Genomic DNA, 24,956 nt, shown 5'->3' on the forward strand with positions numbered 1-24,956 from the left:
GGCCGACTGATTCAAGCTGATAGAAGAGCAACTTTGACTGAAATAACCACTCGTTACAACCGAGGTATGCAGCAAAGCATTTGTGAAGCCACAACACGTACAACCTTGAGGCGGATGGGCTACAACAGCAGAAGACCCCACCGGGTACCACTCATCTCCACTACAAATAGGAAAAAGAGGCTACAATTTGCACAAGCTCACCAAAATTGGACAGTTGAAGACTGGAAAAATGTTGCCTGGTCTGATGAGTCTCGATTTCTGTTGAGACATTCAGATGGTAGAGTCAGAATTTGGTGTAAACAGAATGAGAACATGGATCCATCATGCCTTGTTACCACTGTGCAGGCTGGTGGTGGTGGTGTAATGGTGTGGGGGATGTTTTCTTGGCACACTTTAGGCCCCTTAGTGCCAATTGGGCATCATTTAAATGCCACGGCCTACCTGAGCATTGTTTCTGACCATGTCCATCCCTTTATGACCACCATGTACCCATCCTCTGATGGCTACTTCCAGCAGGATAATGCACCATGTCACAAAGGTCGAATCATTTCAAATTGGTTTCTTGAACATGACAATGAGTTCACTGTACTAAACTGGCCCCCACAGTCACCAGATCTCAACCCAATAGAGCATCTTTGGGATGTGGTGGAACGGGAGCTTCGTGCCCTGGATGTGCATCCCACAAATCTCCATCAACTGCAAGATGCTATCCTATCAATATGGGCCAACATTTCTAAAGAATGCTTTCAGCACCTTGTTGAATCAATGCCACGTAGAATTAAGGCAGTTCTGAAGGCGAAAGGGGGTCAAACACAGTATTAGTATGGTGTTCCTAATAATCCTTTAGGTGAGTGTGTATATATATATATATATTCGTGTATTATTAATAGTTATATTTTGGACAATTTACATTCAGTTCTGCTCTCAATGCGCAATACATATACTTTCTATTTTTCTCTACACTTAAAATGGATATTGTTTCTCAGAAAAAGTACGCATTTAAAAGAAACCATATCTTAGACAGGGAGATTCCCCATTATGTGGTTCTGTATGGGAAGGATCTTTGGTCATCGCATCCTTCCTGTATAAATACCACAGAGACTTGTATCTTTTCACAACATCTTAAAGCTTAGAGAAACCTCAAAAGCAACAGACGGAAAAAAATGAAGACAGCTGTTTTATTCGTTCTTGCCGTTCTCCTTTTTGCAGATGTCAAAGGTAATTAATTTAATCTAGCGTTTCAGTCGGTACTGTGTACATTAAATGTGGAAAAAAAATCTCCGTAGCTATGGTGTTGGTAGGGATTTCAAACAATTGTGCACTGTCAGAAGTGTCATACAGGGTACAGCCTGCTTTCCTCTTGTCAGAATAAAAATTGGATCCCATTCTCCCTTGCACGGGAAACGAAATACAATACAGCGCAGCAGCTTTACGTTCTAGAGCGCAGATTTCCGCAGTTCTGCGTAGATCTGCACAATCCCGCCGATCCCATTGGTGGAGCCGCCCCGGACTGCGGAAAAGAACATGTCCATGCTACCTGGCTATACCTAATTTCGATCAAATGTAGACAATTTCTGATATGCCAGGAGAAACATTCAAGGCTTCACTTTGGTTATATTGCAATCGTATAATGCCATATATTTTTTTTTAAAGGAGTACCGTTTGCTGGAAGGAACCGGTGTCTGTGCATGGGTCCTGGAGTGACTTTCATTATGCCAAAGCGCATCCAGAAAGTCGAAGTGTTTCCAGCCTCCCCGACGTGCGGCCTTGTGGAGATTGTGTAAGTATATCAGCCAGCAAACACATTAAATACAGCTTCAAATTAGAAACAAATCCATATAAAAAACGTGCTCGAAGTGTGCACCTTCCCGATCTGTGTATGGGCTTAATAGAAAGGTTTAATCAAAGCTAACTAATTAAAATGGCACAATACAAATAGACATATACACATATATATATATATATATAAAAGCACAAACGCATCCATTTATTAAGCTAACGAGTCAGTCTAACTAAAGGTAAGCGCCCAGTCTTTCACTCCTGCAGTTCATCTTAAAGTACTCACCAGCAGCTGGTAATGGTGCGCAATTGTGCTTAAATGCGCAGCAGCTGTGCTAGTGGCACAAATTCAGTCCATCACACTATAAATAGACGAATAGATAAACCTTTTAATTAATTTCAGTTATAGAACCTTAGATAGATAGCTAGGGGTACGTATTGCTATTGGCTATATGCGATATTAGTTTTTATAGTTGTTTTGTAAAATAGTTTTTTTTTTTCTTCGAGGTAACTACATAAAATGTAAACTACTAAAAACAAAAAAGTACCATGCTTTATTAGCTATATAAAGCTGTTATATTTGATACTTGACCTGTATAAAATGTTCAGCCTGTAATAAACAAGTGTTGCAGTTTACTTTGCCAATGAATAAAAGCTGCAAATGTTGCTTGAAAAGTTTCCTGTTCATTTTTTGTTGTTTCTTTTATTTTAAAGCATTACTCTGAAAGAAAGTGGAGAGAAGAGGTGTTTGAATCCAGACTCAAAGTTTGCCAGGAGCATTAAGAATTCATTGGAACACAGGTATGCTACAAAACATGTAATTATGCATATTAACTTCAGGCTCAATTACAAATGGATGGTAAATACAATTTAAACGTACTGGTAAATAACTTTTATTAGGTTCATATTTTTGGAACGGAGCACATTTAAAATTCGTTTTAATACAAATATTGACCGTCTTTATTGGACTTCATGGAGTTTCATGCAGGCTATTTGATTTCCAGATATCTGACAGTTTTCATAGATTTGGCAGGAAGATCATTCAAGTGAAAAAACAAACAAAAATATGAAAATGTATTTGAAAAATGTAGAAAAATCTTGTTGGTAATAATAAATGTGGAATTATTTGAACACTTTGTGTATGAACTTGTCAATTATACTGTACAATTGTTTTTATATGTATTTATGCTATTGTTATTTGAAATGTGTTACAGGTCTTCACAGAAACGGGCATAGAAACGCCACAACCTGATCTGCAATTATAAAGGTCTCCAGCATCCTGCTCCTCAAAGAAATATCGGCCCTGTCAACAACTAAAATTAATTCCATACTGCAACAGATATAATGTATTTATTGAGTATAAAAAAACAGAAAATTCCAAAAAGCTGTGACCAGCAAAGATTATTTTAAATATCAAAAACTGTGAATATACAATACAATAATTTTTTTGACTAAAAGTGATAAATTATTAATTTATATTATATGCATTCCAGATTTTATGTAAAGTGTAAAAGTACAAAAACATTGGTAGAGTAAGTTTTGTAAATATTTGATTTCAATTATTGTGTGTGCTGTTGTAATAAATTGTATTGTTATTTTATTGTGTAAGTCCAGGATGTATTTGTGTTGCACAAAAGTAAATGTTAGACTTATTAATACAAAAAATCTTGTTTGTAAATAAAATTATTTTCCTAAACAAAATAAAATGTCTTTAAGATCACATTGATTTACTATCTGTTTTCTAGTAATTATGGAGTTAATTTGTTTGGATCAGCAATACAAATGTCAAACATATTTCTTTGAGATAGCAAATTATAATTCCCGTGTCTGAGACCAGTTATAAATATTTATAATTTATCTACACTGTAAGTTAATGGAAGACAATTGATGAAGCTGATCAGGACTTATTCAATTTTCAAATGATTTTGTGCATACAGTTAGGTCCATAGGTATTTGGACAGTGACACAATGGTCATCATTTTGGCTCTGTGTGCCACCACAATGGATTTGAAAGGAAACAAAATGTGCTTTAAAGACTTTCTTTAATTTCAGGGTAGTTACATCCAATTTGGGTGAACAATGTAGGAATTACACCAATTTTTATATGTGTTCCCCCCAATTTTAGGGGCTCAAAAGTATTTGGACAAACTAACATAATCATGAATTACATTGTGCGTTTCAATACTTGGTTGCAAATCCTTTGCAGTCAATGACTGCCTGAAGTCTGGACCCCATAGACATCACCAGATGCTGGGTTTCTTCCCTGGTGATGCTCTGCAGGCCTGCACTGCAGTGTCTTTAGTTCCTGCTTGTTCTTGGGGTGTTTTGCCTTCAGTTTTGCCTTCAGCAAGTGAAATGCTGCTCAATTGGATTCAGGTCAGGAGATTGACTTGGCCATTGTAGAACATTCCACTTCTTCACCTTAAAAAAGTCTTGGGTTGCTTTCGCAATATGCTTCAGGTCATTGTCCATCTGCACTGTGAAGCGCCGTCCAGTGAGTTTTGAAGCACTTGGCTGAATCTGAGCAGATAACTAGAAGGGGTTTTTCTTCACCAGGGAAATAATTCTTCTGTCATCCACCACAGTTGTTGTCTGTGGTCGTCCGGGCCTTTTGGTGTTCCTGAGCTCACCAGTGCATTCTTTCTTTTTAAGAATGTACCAAACAGTTGATTTGGCCCCAACTAATGATTTTGCTCTCTCTCTGCTTGGTTTGTTTTGATTTTTCATCCTAATGATGGCTTGCTTCACTCACAGTGGCAGCTCTTTGGACTTCATATTGAGGGTTAACAGCAACAGATTCCAAATGAAAATGCCACACTTGAAATCAAATCTAGACCTTTTATTTGCTTACATGTAATTGAACTAAAGAGGAACAGCTGAGACAGCTGAGCAGCCAATTGTCCAATTACATTTGAGCCCCTAAAATTGGGGGCACCACATATAAAAATGGGTGTAATTCCTACATCATTCACCCAATTTGGATGTAACTACCCTTAAATTAAAGATGAAAGTCTTGATTATTTCCTTTCAAATCCATTGCACTACATACATAGCCAAAATTAAGACAATTGTGTCACTGTTCAAATATTTATGGACCTAACTGTATATTGAAGTAGCAGCAAAAAATATACAAGTTTATTATATTCTTTATTAAAACCATTTAATAGATAATATATGTATTGAAAATGTCTAATAAACATTAACAAAGCAAAGATAGCTATCAGCATCATATTTTTGGCCATAGAAATATTATTTTATTGCTGACAATTTTACTAAAAGGAATATAAAACCATTTGCATTTTTCTTTGCTTTGTCGGTGAAGAGTAGTTATGGGATTTTGTCTGCACAGACACATGATTTTTCTGCACAGATGCATGACTGACCTGTATCAGACTGGTCTTTAAGTAATGTTTGCCATCACTGTTATGCATTACTATATCTGTGTATATTTATGATTTTAGGTTGCTGCTGTTATAATCAAACTCTCTTGCAAAACAAATAATTCAATTCAATCCAGTAGAAGAACATGGATAAATAAAGTTGAAATAAATACATAGGGTAATTTCCATGTTCTGAGTGCTAATATCAGTACAATATTTGAGGAAGTGTCACATTCCTAGTTAGGGACTTTCTACATTGAAAATGTATTTTTGCTGGTGTCAATCAGCCTTCCTTGAACTGTCTTTGTTCCTGATCATCTTATTCATAAAATATGTGTGCAATTAAATATTGATACAAGTTGATACAAGTTTAATTTTGGTGTGAATAGTTTGTATTTCTCCCACACAAAGCAACCATCAAACATTTATGTTGAACAGGCAACCAATATACAATCTAACAGCTTTATTAACCTCAACCTCAGTTTTAAAACTCCAAATTGAAATAAGAGCTTTGTATTTTGGTTAATCTCAAGTACTTTAATTTATTTTAGGAAAACATGAATCAGAAATTCTTTGTTCATCCATGCAATTTTAATAACCAGTAGAGGGTCACACTGAGCTGGAGGCACGCAGCCAGGGCAGGGTAAACCACAGAGGATGCCAGTCCATCACACACAGACCATATTCTTGTTACTACAGCAATTGAGATAGAGCAATCAACCTACACAGCACATCTCTTCAGGATGTGGGAAAAACCCCACAGGGCAGCGGGGACAACATGCAAACCCACACAGGCAGATTAACCCAGGAATCAAACCCTGGTCCCCACAGCTTTGAGGCAGCAGTGCTAACCACTGTGCCACCCTTCATTCAGCATTTCCATATTAAATAAGTAGCCTGACACAAAGAAGTAATTAAACTATCAACAAAAATCAATAAGAGTATTTAAGAAATGATGCACACCAAGCATACTTGCTTCTAGCATAGGAGCAGATGGAGAGGAATATGGCTAAAGCACACTCATGGCAGCTGATTCCTGTATGGCAGGGCCCGAGGTGGATGTTTTAAAATAGAAAAGAATCCTGAGAATATGTCAACAGCAAATAAGTTGTAACATTTTTTAAAGAGTACGATTTTCACTCTGTAGCCTGAAAAGTAAAATCAATCAAATACTTCAGTCAATTTCATTACTGGAGGATGATGATGATAATAATAATAATAATAATAATAAGAAGAAGAAGAAGAAGAAGAAGAAGAAGAAGAAGAAGAATCATCATCATCATTATAATCATAATATTAGTGCTTATTGATATTATTATTAATATTTTCATCATTATTATATGCTGACAAAAAGTGGGAAATTCATGAATTATCTGAAAAACTGATTAGTAGACAATTGTCATGTGCAGTTTGTGACCATATCCATTGGCAAACTTTCTATTTCTCCTCAAACTTTTACTGTTGTGAAGTTTTTCTCTGAAAAAGTACACATTTAGAAGAAATAAGCTGAGCCTTAGGGGAATTTCCCTGTATGCTGGCCCTGTGCCACAAAAAGTGTCTGGTTCCTCTAATGAACAGTATAAATTGCCGCCTTCTGCACTGTCTGAAAACATAATCTGCTGAGTGATCAAGACTCCTGAAGCTCAGACAATACTCGACAAAAGCAACACAATGAAGACAGCTGCTGTGGTCGTTCTTGCCGTTCTCCTGGTTGCTGATATCGAAGGTATTTCACTTGAATAATGCTCATATACTCAGTTTTGCCTGCTTGACATCTTCTACATCAGAAGTTTCTTGTCAGTGTCAGCCATGTATTGTAGCACTGTGAATGATGTCTGCAACTTTGAATCTTATAGTTATTTGACCTGTGACCCCATAGCAAATCAGTAATACAATGCCACTTGCTTTTGCTTGTTTTAAAGGAATGCCATCCATGAATAAGCTTCGATGCCGCTGTGCTGATGCAGGAGTTGATTTCATCCCACCAAGGCAAATCGAGAAGTTGGAAATGTTTCCCACCACCTCCACATGCGAGCGAGTGGAGATAGTGTAAGTTGTTTATCTTCACCTTTACCCCATCATGTTTCTCTTGGGCCATTTAAGCACTATTGTAAATCTTGTTAAAAAAATATTGCTTTCTTGCATTCATGTTTTTTGTTTCTCTTTCTCACAGCATCACTCTGAAAGACAATGCAGGGAAGAAGTGCTTGAATCCAACATCAAACTTTGCAAAGAATTTCGTCAAGAGAGCATTAAAATTACAGGTATGCTACAAAAAGTTCATAGACACTGATATATTTCACATTTTGAATTTAATCTCAATAACAGAAAAAGCATAGTGTATTTAAAGAAACATAAAGCAGAATTGCATTATATGATTTAATATTCTATTTCAGATACATGGGGGAATTACAAACAAATAACCATTTGAAAAATAAAAATAAACTTATATTGTTTCTATATCCTTATTAAATATCCTTGATATGTTTAGATGTTATGCCCCAAATATGAACAGGGTCTTCAACACCACCAATTGTAAAATGTCTGAAATTGCTGAGAGCTGTCTTCGTGTGGTAATTAACATTTGAACTGTTTTTCTGCTTCTCAGAAGGCGTGAAACAACATGAAGTAACAGCCCCATTAACTTCTACAATTCATCGCAGATTGCAAAACCCATTTCTACAGTAAAAGTTAAGAAAACTGAATGTGTGTGAATATGTTGTATTCGTAAATAGCTAATATGTAAATTATTCATTTTTTATGAACCATAAATTATTTCTTACACAAAGCTATGCCCATTGACAATATACATGAATGTGATCCGTCTGAACACTGAACATAATGTGCACATTTGGAGAAAAAGCTTACTGTACTAAAGAGAACATGCACTTAAAAGGTAAATAACTGTATATATATATTTTGACCTAATACTGTGTCCAAGGATTTTCTTCTCTTTTGAAAATCATGCTCATATTGTATTTTTGTATTATCTCTTTCTGTTATTTATTTTTATTTTTTGAATTTTTTTCCTGTAAATGGTGTTACTAATACTTATCAATAAAAATTGTTTTACGTTAACCAATAGATTTTCTGTCTCTTTGTTATGATGGGATTGTTTGTACTAAAGTGGCATTTAAACATATGTAGACATACAGTGACTAGAAAGTAATCACCACACTTGGTCCTTTTCACATTTTTGTTCTGTTACAATGTGACATTTTGATCCTTTGATTTACACAACCTACTCCAGACTTATTTAATGTGGAACAAAATGGTAGGATTAAAAATCAAATCAATTATAAATTAAATCCTGAAAATACTTAATTACAGAAGTATTTACCCCTTCACTATGTATGAGGGGCCAAACAGGCCATAATACATTGATTTGTGTATGTACTATATGAGTTTGCATGCATATTATATTGGTTTGCGTGTATACTATATCGGTTTATCTAGAACCAATATACTGAACATGTTTTTATTTATTTTTACAAGTACACGGTTTTATGTAGGTATTGATTTTGCTTGCATTAAACATGTTGTGTATGTGCAGTGACGTATGCATATTATTATTTATTTTTTAGCAGATGCCCTTATCCAGGCCATGTTTACATTCATTTGTATTTTATTCAATAGAGAAAAAGTCTCAGAAAAAGCAAATCGGTGTGAACCCGATTGATGATTATACCCCGGTGTTAACATTAAAAAAAGACACAACTATACTGAAAGTAGTAAATACTAAAGACGCCGGAACACGGTAACCTTAACATTTGGGTTACCCATAATAAAGACTTCCTTCTACAGTTCAGAGATTACATGCAAACAGATATAGTAAACATACAAACCAATATAGTACACACACAAACCAATACAGTACACATGTAAACCAATATAGTACACACACAAACCAATACAGTACACATGCAAATCAATATAGTACACATGCAAACCAACATAGTATGCATGCAAAGTTGTGAACCAATATAGTATGCACGCAATCTGATGTATTATGGCCTGTCTGGCCCCCCATAACTATGGCACTCTCAAATAAGCAACCAATTGCCTCTTGAATTCAAGCAGTAAGTTGAATGGAGTCTATCTATGTTCAATAAAAGTGGTTCACATGATTTCAGATGGAATACACCAGTCTCTGTAAGGTCCCACAGTTGGATAGTGCCTTCAAAGTACATATTTTATTATTTATTTATTGGCAGACGCCCTTATCCAGGGCAACTTACAAAACATAAGAGCAATACAAAGTGCAAAAATACAGTACAGTTCAGAGCATAACGCAATTTACAAATTCCTATTTACACATGCCTATAGGTGATATACAGCAAACAATACAAGTCCTAGATCCTGAAAAGTAAAAGCTAGTAAGTGCAGGCATCATTAAGAGCGAAGGGAAAGGAGGCATAGGGGAAATCAAAATCAATAAATCACAATAAAATAATAGTAACAAGTATTCCTAATCCTAATTGTAGGATTTAGTTGGCTAGCTTGCTACTCTTGTTACCTGTCATTCATTTTCCCAAAAAAAGGAAGGTTATAGCTCCCCAGCCTTTTATAGTGAATGTGGCAATCCCTTCTTCCCTCTGCTCTGCCCAGTAATACATATACCACCATGAAGACCAAGAAGCATTCAAAACTCGGGGATAAAGTTGTGGAAAGGCACAGATCAGAGCTACAAAAGGTGGTTCTAGAAAGTATTGACTCAGGGGGTTGAATACTTTTCTGCATAAACTTTTTTTCATGAACTGATGTTTCACTATAAAAATGATCTCTTCAAAGTGGAAGGGGGAAGGTGGGGATCAAATTTAAACACATACAAATTTCAGGGAATTATTAAAAAGTCCAAGGGGGTGAATACTTCTTACAGCCACTGTATATTGTTTCAGTTGTCTATGAGTGTTGTTACCCTGTAGGTAGTGTCAGATGCATTGGCCGCTCTGGCACAATGGCACAATTTTGGAAGGTTTGCAGAACCTGATGGGTGATGTGAGTTTTAGGGAAAAGGATTGGCATTTACAAAACAAGTGAAATACAACTTAGTGTACCTCCTCCACATATGCTACCACCTTTTGCTCACACCATGATTACAGACATACTGGCAATGGATTCAAGCTATGCATACACAAGGAAATCATTATATGCCAGGGCTCTTCCTGTGATTAAATATTTGTGAGTGTAGGATAACTTAATCCCACAGAAACATTTATCTGCTAGGGAAAATAAAGCTCTTATAAATCAATTACATCATTTTCAACATTTATGAAACTCCTACTTACCCAAATTGAGTAAGATTGTTCATTATTCACTAGAGAGTGATATACACTCAGATGCATTTTGGATTACTATCCTCTCCAAACATAATTCGCAAAAGCCTGGTTCAGACAGATTCCTTTTATAAACATCACTGATTTCTTGCTTGAAGGAAATCATTGTTATTTGTGTAGTGGAATCTGCACAAAACATTCATAGTCAACTAATGTGGATGTTAATCCAGTTTTCACACGATCTGGTGGTAAGCCACAAACAATTACACTCATCTACTGCGGTTGCCAGTAAGTAGTAACCATGTAATACATGGTAAATAAAGTAATTAGTAGATAAACTGTATAGGCCTTGTACAAGTAGTACCATTGTTTAAATCGTTTAAAGCGTTTAAAAGCAGTGTTGTGTTGTCATACCAACATTAACATCTACACATTTACAGTCATTGATTTCTCTTATATAGCACTAACTTCAATTTTGGCTACATTCCTGAAACAAGGCTGAAATAATATTAAGCTAATTAAATCCATTAAAAACATGAAAAAACCCAAAGGCCTGTGATCTTATAAAAGGGAAGCTACAGAGCTAAAAAGGGAGAGTTTATTAAATAAGTGTCTGTGTTGGGGTGTGTGGGTGTATGTTTGGGTGAGGAGGGGGAGAAGAAGCAGACAAATGAAACTCCAGTTTGGGAATTACCAACAGCTGAAAGATTGCATCAGCACTTTCCATGCACAGGTGGAATAACCTAAGTAAAGGATTGCCTGGTGCTGCTCGTAAAGAGCTAATGTATCTTTGAGCTTGTTATGTATTTCTAATTTTCCAACTCCTTTAAATTGTAGTATCAACCTCCATATACAGCGTATGTTCTGCATGCATCTGTACAGTGCCTCTGAAGTGCAAACAACAAAAAGATGAACATCTGAAAAACAATAGATGTGACTATAAATACATACATCTCAATATATTTTCATCAATGTTTCTTTCCCAAAGCATGTGCTGAAAATAATATTATAATATTAATAAGCATCTCTGTGGCACAGTGAAATAAATGCAGCTATTTTGTTCATTCCTTGTAACACAAATTCCGCATATGGCAATTAATGAATTAATACATTTTATACATTAATACACTTCACATTTTTTCATATTGAAATACTTCATAGCTTCCAGATATCACATTTACTATTTTAAAATAATGGACATTCCATGGCAAAGAATTAACACATTTTAGGGCACATTAACAATAATAGTGGACAGTTTTAAGGGCATGCTCTTCCTGATATGTATTGTTAAAAAAATAATCTGTACAGTTCTGTTACACAATTGTAGTGTACTTGCTACAAATACAAAATGTTTATTACATACAGAATACTGAGCATGGTTATTATCTATGTAGCATACATATTTGTAAATGGTTATATTATATAAAAGATACAAAAGTATAAAAAGATGCTTTAAAAGTATTTTAAAGATGAAATCTGAACCACCACACCACTTAAGTGACTCTGTACATTTAAAGACTAAAATGTGTAATGAAAAAAACTGTTTATGCATATATATACTTTAACAAAGCCTCTGCTTACAAGAAAGGAAAGTCCTTACAATACAGCATGGGAATTTCCATATGGTCTTGAGTCCTTGCCATTCATTTGACACTCCCTTCTGGAGATAGTATAAATGGAAATCTACATGGTCAATCTGACATTAGCATCTACATTGACTTCAAGACAAACAGCAAAGTCATCTAACAGGTTAAAATGAACTGTGCTTTAGGACTCATCTGTCTCACCTTGATTTTGTCAGCAGCAGTTGAAGGTAAGACATTTTTCATCAGACACTGACAACAAAACAAAACATAGCACTGGGTAACGATTTGACTAAAGTTATGGGAGACATAATGGGCATGGTAAAGCCTCTGGATAGTAAACAAAAGCTCTTTCTGTCTTATCAGGATTCTCCCTGTACGACAGAGACCGATGCATGTGTAGGGGAAGGAAGATAGACTCTGTCCAGCTGCCAAATATCTTCAAGTTAGAACTACTGCCCAAGAGCCTAACATGTGACAAAGTGGAGATTGTGTAAGTGTTTCAAGCACTGATTTTCCTTTTTACCAGTATTACAAAATTTTAATTGATAAAGTGCACTTCCAGTCATTCCTTTTGACTTTATTTTGTTCTATTTTGCTTTTATCTGACAGTGTGGTATTGAAGAGCACGAGGGAGAAGAAATGTCTGAACCCAGATTCCGAATTTACGAAGAATCTTGTCAAAATAATGTTAAAGAAAAGGTAAACTGGCTTTATTAGACAAATATATGGCATATTTGTGTGTATTGGCTGATTATAATACTGGCAAATGTATTCTTTACAGTCTTGTAAAGAAAACATTGTTTTACTATCATTATATACTACATAGGAAATAATGCCTGAGATTGTTTGGTCTCCTAAACTTAAAGTCTCTGTTTGTTTTTTATTTTATTTTTAAGACATTTCTGGTCTCAGCATAATGAAGTATGCTCTATTATGCTTTATGTGTTGTATCTTATTTTGATATGCCAGATTAATAATAAGGGTATGGAGTTGCTTGCTTTCTTTATATTGACATATCCTGCTCTCTATCATTTTGTTTACTAATTTGTTATTGTTTTTTTCAGGCTTGGCTAGATGTTATTGGCATCATTAAGACATCCTACTGATCAATCAAAAAATCCTTCTAATTTCTTCCACTAATAAACAATGATTGGAAAATCAGAAAAACAATCTATATTCAAATAATGATGCATCCATCAATTGTTCTTGTTTCTGTGTTTTTATATTTATTTATTTATAATTGAGTGCCAAGTATTGTAATGGTTGTAATTATTATATATATTGCCTCTTGTTAGAATGAAATGTTTCCTACGAATATGTGATTGAGTGATTTGCATTTTGTGCTTTATATTGTGGAATGTATTTGACATGTTATAATAAATCATTGAACTAAAGTGCATGTTTGTTTTCTGTCTGATAAGTATATTCAGTTTTAGTTCTATCTATGAAAAAGGGCTCTGTTACCTAAATGCAATGAACACATAATTTATGGGCAATAAGTAATAAGTCTTAAATAATCAGTCTTCCCAATATTAAAGAAGTAGTTTTGCTTTCCCAGTCTGTTTCAAAGCAGAGTGATTTAGAGCAGAATATATTGTTCTGTTTATAAAAAAACATGTGCTGAGTGAAACTACACCTCACCTCCCATTTAACATTTTGCACGTGCTGGAAGACTAAAAATAGAGACACACCTTATTTTTATAATCATTAATTTCTTCGTTCAAGAAAAATAAATTGAACAGGTGGAAATTTAGCAAAGGTCTTTTACTTTTTTTTCTTTCATCAACCTGCATTCAACAGGTGATGGGAAAAAACTAAACAATATCAATCAAAAAATGGGCCCAAGAATGAAGCTTCTGGTACATAATACTACTGCCGTCCCTATACTTCCGTTTTTAATTTTCAGAACTAATAATGTGGGTTTTGTATTATAGCAAGAATATGGCTGTGGTTTGCCAAACCACAAACACTTTAAACCATGAACAATAAACAGACATTATGAGAAAGTACTGATTCTGCAGACACATAAGAGGAGCTACCCAGTCCCAGCAATTTAGAGAACATCGCCAACAGATAGGGTGAAGTGAAATAAGATGAAGATCTCGCAAAGATAAGATGCAGAAAGCAGAAGAGAACAAAAATTGTAGAATCATTTCACATATCATTTGAGGTTTATGAAGTTCAAAGCAGTGAAAGGTTTTCTAATAAAGTTCAAGTGGGTTCTGTTAGTGCTTTAGCTAAGCAGTAGACTGTAAATCTAAGCATTCATACAGCTAGTGATCAGGTTATGTATGTTGTGCAACACCTTTCTGTACCACAAGGATTTTATTTCTTCATACTTTTCATGTGTCCTTCACTAAGGTGGCAGATACATACCCTATACATATTGAATGGTTGGCACAGCAAAAGGAATCTGTATCTGTCAATCATTAAGAAATCTCTTTTGCAGTTGAACACAGAACAAAATTATGTATTCTGGAATGTCATAAAAAATATTGATTAACTTTATGGTTTATATTAAAAGTCTGATGCAGGTACTAAAAATATGAAACAGCTTTAATTTGTTTTAAAATCTAATAATAATAATAATAATAATAATAATAATAATAATAATAATAATAATAATAATAATAATAATCTAGGGTTATCGGAAATCCAGTGCCTTGGCAAAGAGCAAAACTGCTAACTAAGTGCTAAAAACAAGAAGTGACTTGTAAAAGAAAGCATGTTTCCTCTAAACCAGGGGTCTCAGAAGAAAGCAAAAGTGAAATGAAAGGGAAAGGCTGGCAACCCCCTTGCACTGTAATTATGCCAACAGTTTGTTCACGGAGCATAGATTGAGATGCATGCTGTTATTGATACTACACTTTAAAAGCTTGAGACAGAGTACAGATAATAAAATAAATGAGCCAAAAGATAATGAAGGCACTTGGGGTTTATGGTTGCATTTCTCCTAAGAGAAAGTTAAAAATAAATAAAATCAAATAAAACTAAATTATTAAATATCATATGGTATATATGAGTACTTATAATGCAATTAAAATATCACAGAGAAACACAGTTCTATCACGTTGCAAACCACTGAGGTTTTTCTTCTTTTCCCTATGTCACAGATAAGGACTCATTCAAACAGGTACTGTAGGCTAAATTTATACATTTCGGGTTTATTTGCACAAACAAGATGACTTTGTTCTTTGGTGTTATTATTACTATAAATTAGCCCAAGCTGGAGAGCAACATGAAAAATTTGAATGTGATATTAAGAAATTATCTTTCTAACCTAAAATCTACTGCTGAATGCCATCGATGAGTGTTTGCTACACCTGATTCAAAATAACATGAAAGAAGAATGAAACTTTAAATATTAATTGCAATATGCACACAATTGTATGTATCATATTTTAATACTCTATACATATATCATCTAGTTTTAAAATGTCAATTTCCTGTTTTAACAAGTGGTATTAATATATGGTTATCATAGAGATGCGATTGACCGTATTAAATCATACATCGGCTTCTAATAGTTTTAAATGATAGCTTCAGTAATCAGTTACTACAGTAATGTATACTAAATAATTCAAATCACTTATTATGAAGACACATACTCAACCTAGAATAATATCTGATATAGACTTTTTGTGTGTAGTATGAAAATGTGTTTATAGCACCACCATGACTTTGTTTACTGTTTATGCTTTTTAACTATGTTTTTCAAATAAAACTTTTATTTTCACTTTGTGGAATACATATTATTATTATTATTATTATTATTATTATTGCTGAATTTAGGGAATTCTAAGGAAAAACAGATCATTATCAAACGTCAAACACTTTTTACCTTTATTGTTATTGTTGTTTTAGAAATAACATGAAGCTTTGAATTCCTGTAAATGTCTGCAATTCTCAAATTACCCACGAGTATCTATTTTATTATTTGGAGTGAAAACTATTTCATTTGTACGGATGTGAAAGCTAGACAGGGAAGCTGTGGTGAAGATGTCAGCTTGACCTCATTCAGAATCAACACCATGCAAGTCAACACCCCCAAAATACCATACATGGGCTCTTGATTGTGTTGGTGTACCAAGAGAAAAAACAGAATTACTGTGACGTCCTCAAGGACCAAAGGAAATTATCCAAGTGCAGGCTTAGATATGAAGCAGATAATCCAATAAGGGCAAAACGAGAGAGAGATAACAAGGACAATCCAAGGTCAATCGATCAGGCAAACAGGCTAGTAGGGAGATCCAAAAAGGGGTAAACGAGAGAGGGTAGAAAAAGGTCAAATACACAGTTAGGCAAACAAGAAACAAGGCTCGGAATTGATCCAAAAGAGAATGCAAGACTTCGCAAAAAAGCTAGGAAACAGAGGGGTTTAAATACTGTGTAGCAAAGAGGGTTTGAACTAGGTGAATGAATGACTAACCAATGACAGGAGAGGAGGACAGAACAGGTGCACCTGGAAGGAAAGAATGTGGAAGAACTGGTTGAACTGGACAAAGGAAAGGAGAAGCACTAGAGTTAGTATTCGGGAGAGGGAGACCTCAGGTGGTGAACTAAGGTAGAAGCAGTGAAGACTGTGACAATTACATTGGGCAAACTAATGTTTAACACAAAAAATAAGCCCCTTTAAACTGATAATAGTTATCAAATATTATACAATACTGCCAAGGAAATAATGTTACACCCAGCTGCATTCTGTGTGGAGAACAGTATTTTAAGTAAGAGCACTGGAAAACATGCTAGACTACAGCCTTGAAAAAACAAGATTAGGGACCTATGAGCTAAACAAGTTGGAAACACTTCCAAATGCAAATTAACAACTTGTGCAATGTTATCAATGTCTATACCCCAAGCACTACTGAGCAATTTGGAACATCTGAATAACATTTTTATTTAGTTTTCCTTGGGGGGGGGGTTATAGCTTTTAGACAAAGATACAATTCAATATCTATGTTAGCTGAAAGGCATTTTCAGAAATAGTGACCAACTTGTCAACCCTGAATGCATTGATCTGTAATGGAATAATCAGATTACAGTATTGCATTGACATTGGATTTGGCAGTTAGAAAACACTTGCAGAACATATTTGATTGTCTGTTAACTTGTAAGTGTCATGTTACTTCAGGGTATAGAAGGAAGATGTACAGGTTTGACAGGAATTGTAAATAAGTAAACAACAAGTGTCAGAGTAAAATTGTTTATTAATAAAGAGAAACTTAAACTTGAAAGATGAAACCTGGCATGGTGAGAATAACCCCAAGAGACATGTCAGCATAGATATGAGTCAGGTAGAGGAGCAGGCCAATGCTCAGTGTCTCTGGGTATTTTCATTTTGCACTGGAATTCAGGTTAAAGCACAGACAAGAGTTAGGGGTTGCCTTCGCTTAGGGTTAGATTACCTGATAAACTTTCACTGTCTTTCCTGTAAGTGATTTTCTAGTGGGTAAGCTAAAACTTTGAAGTTTGAAGGTTAGGCCACAGCTGCCACACCTTGTGTAAGGTTGGGATCATAGATGACTAATGCCTAACAATAGAGTATCTGTGTACAGCAAGCTTGTTACTGGTTAGTATTGTGGCTTCGAGGTTTTTTCCCAAGCTAACCTGCTGGTTCAAGGATTGTGAAATACTGTATGTTTCAGTTCTGAGAGGCTTTTTTAGTTTTCAATGGGTGTGGAAATGATCAAGCAGACCTGTATGGCTGGCTGTATGTCACAATGAATGTTGTCATTAGATGTAACATTTCTATATCCATTACCTCATCAACGCATGTGCCTTTAGCTTTGAAAATTATGGGTGTCTGGAAAATTTAGACTTGATTGTTTCTCTTGCTATTTTCCTGACTTGCAGGTTATTTCTCACACACTAACAGGCGATGTGACCTTTTAATAATCGAAACTATGCAAGACGGTTTTTGCTGGAGCTGTTTTGATGGTTTGGATTTTCTGTTTCTGTTGGCATACAATCACATGGAATACACCTTCATTTATTTGATGTATGCTTGTCAGATGCATTGTTTATGACTGTTTATGACAGGTATACTTGAGTGTAAGAGTATTGCACGAAATATAGGACACATTGATTCATGGAAATTTAGCAGTTGATATGTGATGGAGGTAAGAAGTATTGTTATCCTAATTAATACAACTTTACATGAACACTCGTATATAATGTAAATAATGTTTTATGTTTCCCCCCCACTGTTTTCAAGAGCTTTGAGAGAATGGAAAAACTGACAGAATTGATATCTAAAATGCATGCACTCTCTGCTATTAATTAATCATTAACTCATCGAGTGCATCGGTCATATTCATTCCTACAGTGGTAATATGTCTGCAGTAGTAATGAATAAACAGACTGAAGAATGAAAATAATAACCAGTCATGCGTTCACAAAGACATTTCCTGGAATAGCACCCGTTTCAAAAACTTAGCCTAAGTCCTGCAGAAAGCTCCCCTCGGAGGAGATCCTCCAGCTACTGCAGAGAACAACAATTAAGAAAAAACTGTGAAATGTGTTTATTTTTCCTGTTTTAAAAAAAGTATTTGGACAGCAGACCAATATAAAAATATAAAAAGTTGTTCATTTCATTAAAGTGAATGTAATATCAGGTGAGGTTTGAACTCAGCAGTATAACTTTTACCTTCATTACTGTACTTTCTACAAAGAAACGAAAACAGATGTAAATGACACTACAGAATACAGAAATAACGGCAAAGACGTTTCCTCTGTGCTCTGGCGCCACCTACCGACAGCTTCGTGAAGTAAAACGCAAATCTGCAGAAACTAGTTTGAAAACATGTTTTTGTTTTTGTTCTTGATTCGTACGAATGTTGTTACTTTTGTTCAGTCTACTTAATTGACGTGCCGTTTTCTTCCTTCGTTATTGGATGTGTTTCAGATGTGTTTTTTGCTCGCGTTGTATTAGTCCTGTAATGTCTTACCTGCCACCGACGCCCGTATCGGCCAAAGCCAAAGCCACAAATTAGGATCAGGGACAAAGTGTGGTTGATTGTTGCCTTTCCCTCCGAGGTAATAACCCCCAGGATTACAGCTGCTCCTCCTCTGCCAGCTCGGGTGTCTCTGATGATGGAGTTGAGTTATGTGCTTTGTATTCACTCTCTGATGTTTGTTTGCCCAGGTAGCGCAGATCTGCACCATTATGAACAAAATCTGCGCAGATGGTGAATTCATTGTCTGAGTGGTCAAACTCTGTGCAGAACTGCAGAACCCTGTGATTTCTAAATGAGATTTTCACAACTTTGTGTTAAAATGTAGTAAATGGCTTGCAGTGCAGTGTTAATGTAGTGTCCAGTCAGTCAGTGTGTCTGTACTGTATTAACCCTCTCTCTCTCAGTGCAGTGTCAATGTACTGTAGTGTCCAGTCAGTCAGTGTGTCTGTACTGTATTAACCCTCTCTCTCTCAGTGCAGTGTCAATGTACTGTAGTGTCCAGTCAGTCAGTGTGTCTGTACTGTATTAACCCTCTCTCTCTCAGTGCAGTTACTGTACTGTAGTGTCCAGTCAGTCAGTGTGTCTGTACTGTATTAACCCTCTCTCTCTCAGTGCAGTTACTGTACTGTAGTGTCCAGTCAGTCAGTGTGTCTGTACTGTATTAACCCTCTCTCTCTCAGTGCAGTGTTAATGTACTGTAGTGTCCAGTCAGTCAGTGTGTCTGTACTGTATTAACCCTCTCTCTCTCAGTGCAGTGTTAATGTACTGTAGTGTCCAGTCAGTCAGTGTGTCTGTACTGTATTAACCCTCTCTCTCTCAGTGCAGTGTTAATGTACTGTAGTGTCCAGTCAGTCAGTGTGTCTGTACTGTATTAACCCTCTCTCTCTCAGTGCAGTGTTAATGTACTGTAGTGTCCAGTCAGTCAGTGTGTCTGTACTGTATTAACCCTCTCTCTCTCAGTGCAGTGTTAATGTACTGTAGTGTCCAGTCAGTCAGTGTGTCTGTACTGTATTAACCCTCTCTCTCTCAGTGCAGTGTTAATGTACTGTAGTGTCCAGTCAGTCAGTGTGTCTGTACTGTATTAACCCTCTCTCTCTCAGTGCAGTGTCAATGTACTGTAGTGTCCAGTCAGTCAGTGTGTCTGTACTGTATTAACCCTCTCTCTCTCAGTGCAGTGTTAATGTACTGTAGTGTCCAGTCAGTCAGTGTGTCTGTACTGTATTAACCCTCTCTCTCTCAGTGCAGTGTTAATGTACTGTAGTGTCCAGTCAGTCAGTGTGTCTGTACTGTATTAACCCTCTCTCTCTCAGTGCAGTGTCAATGTACTGTAGTGTCCAGTCAGTCAGTGTGTCTGTACTGTATTAACCCTCTCTCTCTCAGTGCAGTGTCAATGTACTGTAGTGTCCAGTCAGTCAGTGTGTCTGTACTGTATTAACCCTCTCTCTCTCAGTGCAGTGTTAATGTACTGTAGTGTCCAGTCAGTCAGTGTGTCTGTACTGTATTAACCCTCTCTCTCTCAGTGCAGTGTTAATGTACTGTAGTGTCCAGTCGGTCAGTGTGTCTGTACTGTATTAACGCTCTCTCTCAGTGCAGTGTTAATGTACTGTAGTGTCCAGTCAGTCAGTGTGTCTGTACTGTATTAACCCTCTCTCTCTCAGTGCAGTGTTAATGTACTGTAGTGTCCAGTCAGTCAGTGTGTCTGTACTGTATTAACCCTCTCTCTCTCAGTGCAGTTACTGTACTGTAGTGTCCAGTCAGTCAGTGTGTCTGTACTGTATTAACCCTCTCTCTCTCAGTGCAGTGTTAATGTACTGTAGTGTCCAGTCAGTCAGTGTGTCTGTACTGTATTAACCCTCTCTCTCTCAGTGCAGTGTTAATGTACTGTAGTGTCCAGTCGGTCAGTGTGTCTGTACTGTATTAACCCTCTCTCTCTCAGTGCAGTGTTAATGTACTGTAGTGTCCAGTCAGTCAGTGTGTCTGTACTGTATTAACCCTCTCTCTCTCAGTGCAGTGTTAATGTACTGTAGTGTCCAGTCAGTCAGTGTGTCTGTACTGTATTAACCCTCTCTCTCTCAGTGCAGTTACTGTACTGTAGTGTCCAGTCAGTCAGTGTGTCTGTACTGTATTAACCCTCTCTCTCTCAGTGCAGTTACTGTACTGTAGTGTCCAGTCAGTCAGTGTGTCTGTACTGTATTAACCCTCTCTCTCTCAGTGCAGTGTTAATGTACTGTAGTGTCCAGTCAGTCAGTGTGTCTGTACTGTATTAACCCTCTCTCTCTCAGTGCAGTGTTAATGTACTGTAGTGTCCAGTCAGTCAGTGTGTCTGTACTGTATTAACCCTCTCTCTCTCAGTGCAGTGTTAATGTACTGTAGTGTCCAGTCAGTCAGTGTGTCTGTACTGTATTAACCCTCTCTCTCTCAGTGCAGTGTTAATGTACTGTAGTGTCCAGTCAGTCAGTGTGTCTGTACTGTATTAACCCTCTCTCTCTCAGTGCAGTGTTAATGTACTGTAGTGTCCAGTCAGTCAGTGTGTCTGTACTGTATTAACCCTCTCTCTCTCAGTGCAGTTACTGTACTGTAGTGTCCAGTCAGTCAGTGTGTCTGTACTGTATTAACCCTCTCTCTCTCAGTGCAGTTACTGTACTGTAGTGTCCAGTCAGTCAGTGTGTCTGTACTGTATTAACCCTCTCTCTCTCAGTGCAGTGTTACTGTACTGTAGTGTCCAGTCAGTCAGTGTGTCTGTACTGTATTAACCCTCTCTCTCTCAGTGCAGTGTCAATGTACTGTAGTGTCCAGTCAGTCAGTGTGTCTGTACTGTATTAACCCTCTCTCTCTCAGTGCAGTTACTGTACTGTAGTGTCCAGTGTGTCTGTATTAACCCTCTCTCTCTCAGTGCAGTGTCAATGTACTGTAGTGTCCAGTCAGTCAGTGTGTCTGTACTGTATTAACCCTCTCTCTCTCAGTGCAGTGTTAATGTACTGTAGTGTCCAGTCAGTCAGTGTGTCTGTACTGTATTAACCCTCTCTCTCTCAGTGCAGTGTTAATGTACTGTAGTGTCCAGTCAGTCAGTGTGTCTGTACTGTATTAACCCTCTCTCTCTCAGTGCAGTGTTAATGTACTGTAGTGTCCAGTCAGTCAGTGTGTCTGTACTGTATTAACCCTCTCTCTCTCAGTGCAGTGTTAATGTACTGTAGTGTCCAGTCAGTCAGTGTGTCTGTACTGTATTAACCCTCTCTCTCTCAGTGCAGTGTTAATGTACTGTAGTGTCCAGTCAGTCAGTGTGTCTGTACTGTATTAACCCTCTCTCTCTCAGTGCAGTGTTAATGTACTGTAGTGTCCAGTCAGTCAGTGTGTCTGTACTGTATTAACCCTCTCTCTCTCAGTGCAGTGTTAATGTACTGTAGTGTCCAGTCAGTCAGTGTGTCTGTACTGTATTAACCCTCTCTCTCTCAGTGCAGTGTTAATGTACTGTAGTGTCCAGTCGGTCAGTGTGTCTGTACTGTATTAACGCTCTCTCTCAGTGCAGTGTTAATGTACTGTAGTGTCCAGTCAGTCAGTGTGTCTGTACTGTATTAACCCTCTCTCTCTCAGTGCAGTGTTAATGTACTGTAGTGTCCAGTCAGTCAGTGTGTCTGTACTGTATTAACCCTCTCTCTCTCAGTGCAGTGTTAATGTACTGTAGTGTCCAGTCAGTCAGTGTGTCTGTACTGTATTAACCCTCTCTCTCTCAGTGCAGTTACTGTACTGTAGTGTCCAGTCAGTCAGTGTGTCTGTACTGTATTAACCCTCTCTCTCTCAGTGCAGTGTTAATGTACTGTAGTGTCCAGTCAGTCAGTGTGTCTGTACTGTATTAATTTTTCTCTCTCTCTCTCTCTCTCTCTCAGGCCTGGCAGAAGATCATACATGACCTGATGCCATCATTCGCATTGGGAGAGCTGGAGAATAATGCTCTGCCGGCGCTGCAGGAGATCTTAAAATGGGTGAGATAGAGGGGGGAGAGTGAAATCCACGTACAGAGACAATTAAATGTTTTACTGCTTACAGTTCATATCAGTGCATTAAACACTGTGATTCACAGACTAGTTACAATAAACTGAAGGATAATAATCGCATCAGCAGCCGGTGGTATTAATATTGTATGACAGCTGGTGTTCAGGCTGTGTGTGTGAATGTGTGCAGGACAATCCAGACACAGTCAGTGTGAAAGAACACGATTCATTAACGTGTGCATTTACAAGATAAATTAATGAATAAATAAATAAATACAGCAGGTCAGGGTTTCCCTCTAAAACATTAAGGACTGGTTTAATAAATGCGTCCATAAACGCCATGACTGAGACGCGCACTTTAGTTCAATTATAACCGGCTATATTGTAGCTGGATGCTTAATCGTGAAACGTGTGTATTTTGTTCCAACTGTAACTTGCCCGGGTTAAGGACGTCTGATAAATACATTATAAATAATACAGGAAATAGTATCGTTTGCATTTACAAATCTGTAGTAAGAGTAATAAATTAAGGGAGTCACGCTGTGCCGTTTAAAATACATATATACCAGCACAAATGATGACGATAATACTAATACATATTTGCTATTTATTTTATTGTTGCGCATGGAAACGTATTCTTATGGGAACATGCTTGTCTGCATATAATGTCTCTACACGTTCAGCTCTTCTAATATCTCTGAACAGAAACATGTGTTTATTACGCTGTTTACAATCATGTAAAACACAAATAATAAAACACACAAGTCCTCTCTCGTCAGGCTGTCACTCGCAGTGTTGATCTCTGTCTGTTTTTAACACAAACCAGACCCGCAGCCGCTGCTGCTCCTCAGGACGGATCTCAGCGGCTGGTCTGCAGTAGGAGCTCTGGACGCGTCTGAGGACGACATGGCGGACACGGCGCTCCAGCCAGTGGAACCGAGGCACAGAGACAGGGTTCAGTATTCAGGTGATGATGACCTCTGGTGGTGAACAGGGCAAATGTGGAGCACAGATGTAACACCCCAGGAACAAGCAGGAACTAAAGACACTGCAGTGCAGGCCTGCAGAGCATCACCAGGGAAGAAACCCAGCATCTGCTGATGTCTATGGCTTCCAGACTTCAGGCAGTCATTGACTGCAAAGGATTTGCAACCAAGTATTGAAACTCACAATTTAATTCATGATTATGTTAGTTTGTCCAAATACTTTTGAGTGTACAGAGGCAAAATGATGACAATTGTGTCACTGTCCAAATATTTATGGACCTAACTGTGTGTGTGTAAATTGACTCTCCAGCCTGAAGCCCTGGGAGCGCAGGACAGTGCAGCTGGCAGAGGGGCCAGTCCAGTGCAGGAGGACACTGCAGACCCCCAGGCTGCAGAGACACAGACACCGCTCTCGCTGCGCCGTGACCCGCATCCCGCCGGGCCCCAGGAGCCAAGCAGCGGTGCAGAGGACCAGACCCTGGTGGCCAATGTGGTGCAGTACGTGCTGCAGGAGCTCACTGGGCCCCAGGAGCCGAGCGTCACAGAGCGGGACAAGGTGTCGAGGCCCGCTGGCCTGGCTGAGATGCCTGCTGAGGTACATACAGTGTGAGCAAACCAGCATGAACAAGGACACGGCTAGGAGCCGCAGGCGAGGCCAGAGCGGAGGAGCCCGAGCATCGGCCAGCGGGTACATTCTGATGAGATGGGTCTCTCAGTGGGAAGTGTGCCATTTCTCTCCAGTGGGTTATATGGGTTCCTTAAGGGCCACTCCAAGTACTGCTTGATCCGATTGGCCGTTGAAAGTCACACTTGGAAATCCCGTAACAAGAGTTATTAACAAGTGGGTCAGCCGCAATGGGAACAGCACCGATATCCGGATGTACATTTCCAAGTACAGACTGGATACTGGAGGGACTTCACCATTCTCATACACAACATTACCCCCTGCTGGTCAAACCTAATCACTGCACAGTCAACTGACACCTAAAAAGTGACCTCAAATG

General features: G+C 37.6%; 3 protein-coding genes across 3 annotated transcripts; all 3 read left to right on the forward strand.

Annotated features, from left to right (window-relative positions):
• The first annotated feature begins 1,108 nt into the window (after positions 1–1,108).
• On the forward strand, positions 1,109–3,479 carry LOC136754634 (C-X-C motif chemokine 11-1). Its single transcript, XM_066710644.1, has 4 exons — positions 1,109–1,218; positions 1,654–1,780; positions 2,494–2,580; positions 2,994–3,479. The coding sequence occupies exons 1-4, from the start codon at positions 1,164–1,166 to the stop codon at positions 3,013–3,015; spliced, it is 291 nt and encodes a 96-aa protein (XP_066566741.1). The 5' UTR covers positions 1,109–1,163; the 3' UTR covers positions 3,016–3,479.
• A 3,303-nt stretch (positions 3,480–6,782) lies between these two features.
• LOC136754636 (C-X-C motif chemokine 11-6) lies at positions 6,783–8,237 on the forward strand. The gene is made up of 4 exons (XM_066710646.1): positions 6,783–6,885; positions 7,082–7,208; positions 7,333–7,423; positions 7,768–8,237. Exons 1-4 carry the CDS (start codon positions 6,831–6,833, stop codon positions 7,774–7,776), a joined length of 282 nt encoding a protein of 93 aa, XP_066566743.1. The 5' UTR covers positions 6,783–6,830; the 3' UTR covers positions 7,777–8,237.
• Positions 8,238–12,139: 3,902 nt separating this feature from the next.
• Positions 12,140–13,372, forward strand: LOC136754635 (C-X-C motif chemokine 11-6). The gene is made up of 4 exons (XM_066710645.1): positions 12,140–12,248; positions 12,385–12,511; positions 12,631–12,720; positions 13,086–13,372. Exons 1-4 carry the CDS (start codon positions 12,191–12,193, stop codon positions 13,093–13,095), a joined length of 285 nt encoding a protein of 94 aa, XP_066566742.1. The 5' UTR covers positions 12,140–12,190; the 3' UTR covers positions 13,096–13,372.
• Positions 13,373–24,956: the final 11,584 nt, after the last annotated feature.

The sequence above is a fragment of the Amia ocellicauda genome, chromosome 8, assembly GCF_036373705.1.
Source record: "Amia ocellicauda isolate fAmiCal2 chromosome 8, fAmiCal2.hap1, whole genome shotgun sequence".
NCBI lineage: Eukaryota > Metazoa > Chordata > Actinopteri > Amiiformes > Amiidae > Amia > Amia ocellicauda.